The sequence below is a fragment of the Mangifera indica genome, chromosome 15 (assembly GCF_011075055.1).
Source record: "Mangifera indica cultivar Alphonso chromosome 15, CATAS_Mindica_2.1, whole genome shotgun sequence".
NCBI lineage: Eukaryota > Viridiplantae > Streptophyta > Magnoliopsida > Sapindales > Anacardiaceae > Mangifera > Mangifera indica.
In genome coordinates, this window is record NC_058151.1 from 4,880,791 (window position 1) to 4,885,134 (window position 4,344).

General features: G+C 28.8%; 1 protein-coding gene across 1 annotated transcript; it reads right to left on the reverse strand.

The window, feature by feature from the left end:
• Window positions 1-3,543, reverse strand: LOC123198092. The gene is made up of 2 exons (XM_044612676.1): window positions 3,406-3,543; window positions 1-604 (listed from the first exon to the last, which is right to left on the reverse strand). Exons 1-2 carry the CDS (start codon window positions 3,541-3,543, stop codon window positions 128-130), a joined length of 615 nt encoding a protein of 204 aa, XP_044468611.1. The 3' UTR covers window positions 1-127.
• Between the last annotated feature and the right edge of the window lie 801 nt (window positions 3,544-4,344).

Below are 4,344 nucleotides of genomic sequence, written 5' to 3' on the forward strand. Positions count from 1 at the left end.
TAGATGCAAAATAGTAATAAAGTTGTTGAAATTTAACCAGTTAACCAGGTTTCATAAAAAGCCCTTATTCTTATCAACAAAGATTAAAACACATAAGATCGCCAAAGCCAAACACTCACTCAATCGATCAGTCAGATTTCTCCATCTGCAGGCGTTCAAGGGCTTTTTGGTGCGCCCAGGTCTCGATGGTGAGATCAGGCTTAGCATTAAGGCCAACGCCCAAAATCACGACCGTCAAAAAGCTTGTAATGTAGCAGGGAAGCTCCCAGTCTTCCCATTTGCGAGACTGGCCCGGTGGTGGTGGAGTCCGGTTGAATAGGTAGCCATTGGCCTTCTCTTGGTGTCCCGGGCTCGTCCATCGGCTCGGGCCGGCCTGGGTTGAGCCAAAGCGAGAGAAGAGGCGGTGCCGGAGCATGCTGTTCAACGCCATGGGAAGAGAATGAAGCGGATAGTAGTAGAGGGATTTGGTATTAACGAAGGAGAGGAGCGGCGTCGTTTTGTCAGTCAAGAACACATAAAGGATTTCTACGTGAAGACAAAAATAACCTATTTTACCATAATTGTTAAGAGTGAAGTAGATTTCCTTTCCCAGATTTGCCTTAAAACAATTTTTAATTCACTCTAAATCATTTAAATTACTTTTTTTCAACAAAAATTAAATTCAATCACGAAAAATGTTTAGTAAAAGATTTAAATAGTTAATTTGCTCAAATTTCACACACGTAAAAAAAAAAATTAAAAAAAGACCTTTATCCTTTTTCCATCCTTCATCCAACTTTGGATATATCAACAATTAAAACACTTACCTTATCTTCTTCATCGTTGCTTGTAACACCCGTAGGTTTATTCCAATCACATTATGATCATTTTTATTTAATTGAGTAAACTTAATTTAATTTAAGTAAGGGTATAGTTGTTAATACCTATAAGTATATTATTACGATATTATAGTTATTTTATTTTTATTTAAATTAATAAATTTTGAAATTTGTGAAGATGAGCAGTCTTACATGTTGGTTGTACAATTATAGAAGAGGTAGTTTTGTAAATTTAGTGTGATGAAAGACCATGCATCGATGGTGCATGATCATTCATACACAAAAAGTTATAGATAAAAATTGTGTCTCCAAGTATTGGAGAGCATGGATCATGACAATTGTATTTGATTGGATGATTGTATATATGAAATGTGTAACCATACATGATATTGTTAATTATAAAACTATGTAAGTAAGAAGTATACGGGCCAGAGAGATTTATGAAAATTTTATATCCGTTTATACAAACTTGCTTTGCAAGAGAGAGTGAGAGATCAAATAGCATTTGTGTTGATTTGTTACTATCAAAAAGAGGAGCTGTCAAAAAAACTCATTGCCACATGAAGATAAGCTTTGTTGACAAAGGAAAGGTAAGTAGGAAACTTCATCATCCTTTCCATTGGCGCATAACATCAAATAGGTAACTTTAGTAACATTGTCAAGAATTTTCTATAAGCAACTCATTCTTCTCGGGTGGCATTAGGATCAAGTTGAGTGAGTTTGGTGCACTTAATGACATATAACTTCGATTCTTAATACATCACAATCCAAAAATTTTTTATGACAGTTAGTGAAAGTGTTTCCATCTAACCTATTATCCTTTTTGTAAGTCACTCACAATCCTATGTTATTTGAAGTTTTAATGATTTCACTATTAGACTCAAGAACAAGTGGACCATCTTTATTTGTTTAGGCGAACAAGTTAACATGGGTTGATTAGATAGATCAACAAACAAGTTGTACAAGCTATTGAACTCAAGTTCAAGTTGTCACACCTAGCAATTCAATGACATCAAGTACAATTTTTGGTGTAGAATGGATACTACATATGGTCTATGCATTAACAAAAGCATATCTTTGCACAACCTCTAACTTAATCCACTTTCATTTTGACGAAACAAGTTTAATGGTTAGTTAAGTTGGACCCATCACTATTAAGGAAAACTCAAATAAAATCTCAAACTTTTACTTGGGTGAAGTTTATCATTCGTTTTGGCAAACAAAACCACAACAAACATGGACTTAATTGAGCCTGTAGCCATGGAAGACATTAGGTTGTTTTCGACTTAGTATCTTATTTAAGAGATTTTTTTTTTAATTTAGTTATACATTTAATTAAATTTAATTCAATAAACCTCAGTATGCATACTACAACAAAATAAACTCATATGTACAATTTCCATATACTTTCACTTTCATCCGTATCTAAATTCTTGAAATTTTCTAATATATCATCAGTAACAAGTTTGCATTTGGAAATTTATTATCACTCAATCTTTCATGTACATAATACTTTCAAAAACACTTGAACATAAAATTGATCTTATATCATCAATGCGCATCCACATGTCTAAAAGCTTATTCAAATACTAAAGTAGACATTAGTAAATCATGTGTCATGACGAAAAATATATCATAAATTTTTAATGAGATTTTATCATGTAAAAATTTTAATTTGATTATTTTCATTGATAATTTCATACAAATGGTCAATAATTAAACAATTTGTAAATCATTAAAAGAAGAACTTGAACCTAACAAATTTAGAAGAACTTGAGCTTAAACTTAGTTGTAACAAATTTATACTGGTTCCATATTTGACTTTATAAATTGAATACATTCCAAATAATAAATCTTTAACACCTTCCATTGTTAACAGTTAAGGGGACTCTATATTTTTTAAAATAACTTGTAACAAATTTTTTACTCTTAATAATTTTGACCTATACTTTAATAAAGTAAATAAATAATAAAAGAATATGTACAAACAATAATTATAATCTTATACACAAACAACGATATATCACTGTATTATTAAGTGGTTTTGAACTAGAGGTAAAACAACTTCTAATTAAATGATGATATGTTATTATTTGTGTATAAAATTATACTCATTATTTATGTACATAATATTCTTTGTAAATAAAACAAACAATATAGGTATGAGTAATACTATGTACACAAATAACGATATATCATTATATGATTAAATAGTTAAAAATTAAGAATAAAATATCACTCTATCATATTGTGACACATTATTATTTGTATATATAATTTTATTGTATAGGCTTATATTCCCAATATTTTTAATCTGACTATCCCAAAATATTGTTATAAGAATAAGTTGTAGGCATAAAATTGATTTGGTGAATTTTTTAAAGTATTGAAAATGTTGATTCCAACTTTCCATTTTTTTAAATAAAAAAATATAAGATTGTTATTTCAGTTATCGAAAATAACTTGTTTGATCACTTAAATGGGTTTACTTTCCATGCTTGTCCTCCTTTGGAAGATTTGCCATAGTAATAAACTGATCGGTTGATAAAATAAAGGTTAGTCTTCTTATGTCATGGGGTTACCGTACCAGTAAATTAGCACAGCTCAGTCGTCTTCTTGTAGGTGGATTCTGTTGAGGCAGACAAGATTTGTCCGAAAGAAGGCTCTGGAGTCTGGTCTTGTTGTTGTCAACAAGATTGATAGCCCTTCCGCTCGCCCAGATCATGTCAGCAATTCCACATTTGAACCATTTATATATCGAACTAAATACAACGGATGAACGGGTCACGGGTGTCCTCTGGTTTAATTTAAAGTTAAAACGTTACTTCAGATTTTTTCTTGACTCTAATTGGATCATTTCCTTTAATGAGATATTTATCTTACTAGTTATATAGTATTACAAAGATATGATAAATTACCCTCTCAAATACAAGATAAATCACCTCCTAAATAAAATAAAAATGCCACAGTAATAATCAATATTGATGTGATAGTATTGAACTAAAGAAAAAATAGGATTGTCTAGAAAAATTAGAATTAATATTTATAATAATTATCGTTATAAAAATATTTTCTTATTATATTACATTAAAAATTATATACTACCATATATTTCTGTTTTATTATTATAATTATTCAATTATAAAGATAATATTGTGATTTAATTTATTAAAATATATTGTTTTAAGAGAAAAATTGTTGTTTAATTTATTTCTTAAGAAATATTGCTTTTAAAGAGAAAAATTATTGATTTAAAAATAGCATTGAGAGATTCCAAACATAGTTTGATTTTCTTATGTTAGTTAGATAATTTATTACATAAAAAATTACATATTCTCAACTGAAAATCAGTTGAAATATGTCAATTTAAAAGAAGTATACATCAATTTAAAACAATATCAAACACATCAAAATATATAAAAATTATTAAAATATAGAGATTTAAATCTATCTAAATTAAAATAAAAAAAAGAACTAATCAAGATTAAACAAGAAATTAAAAAATATATAAAAATAAAAAGAAGTA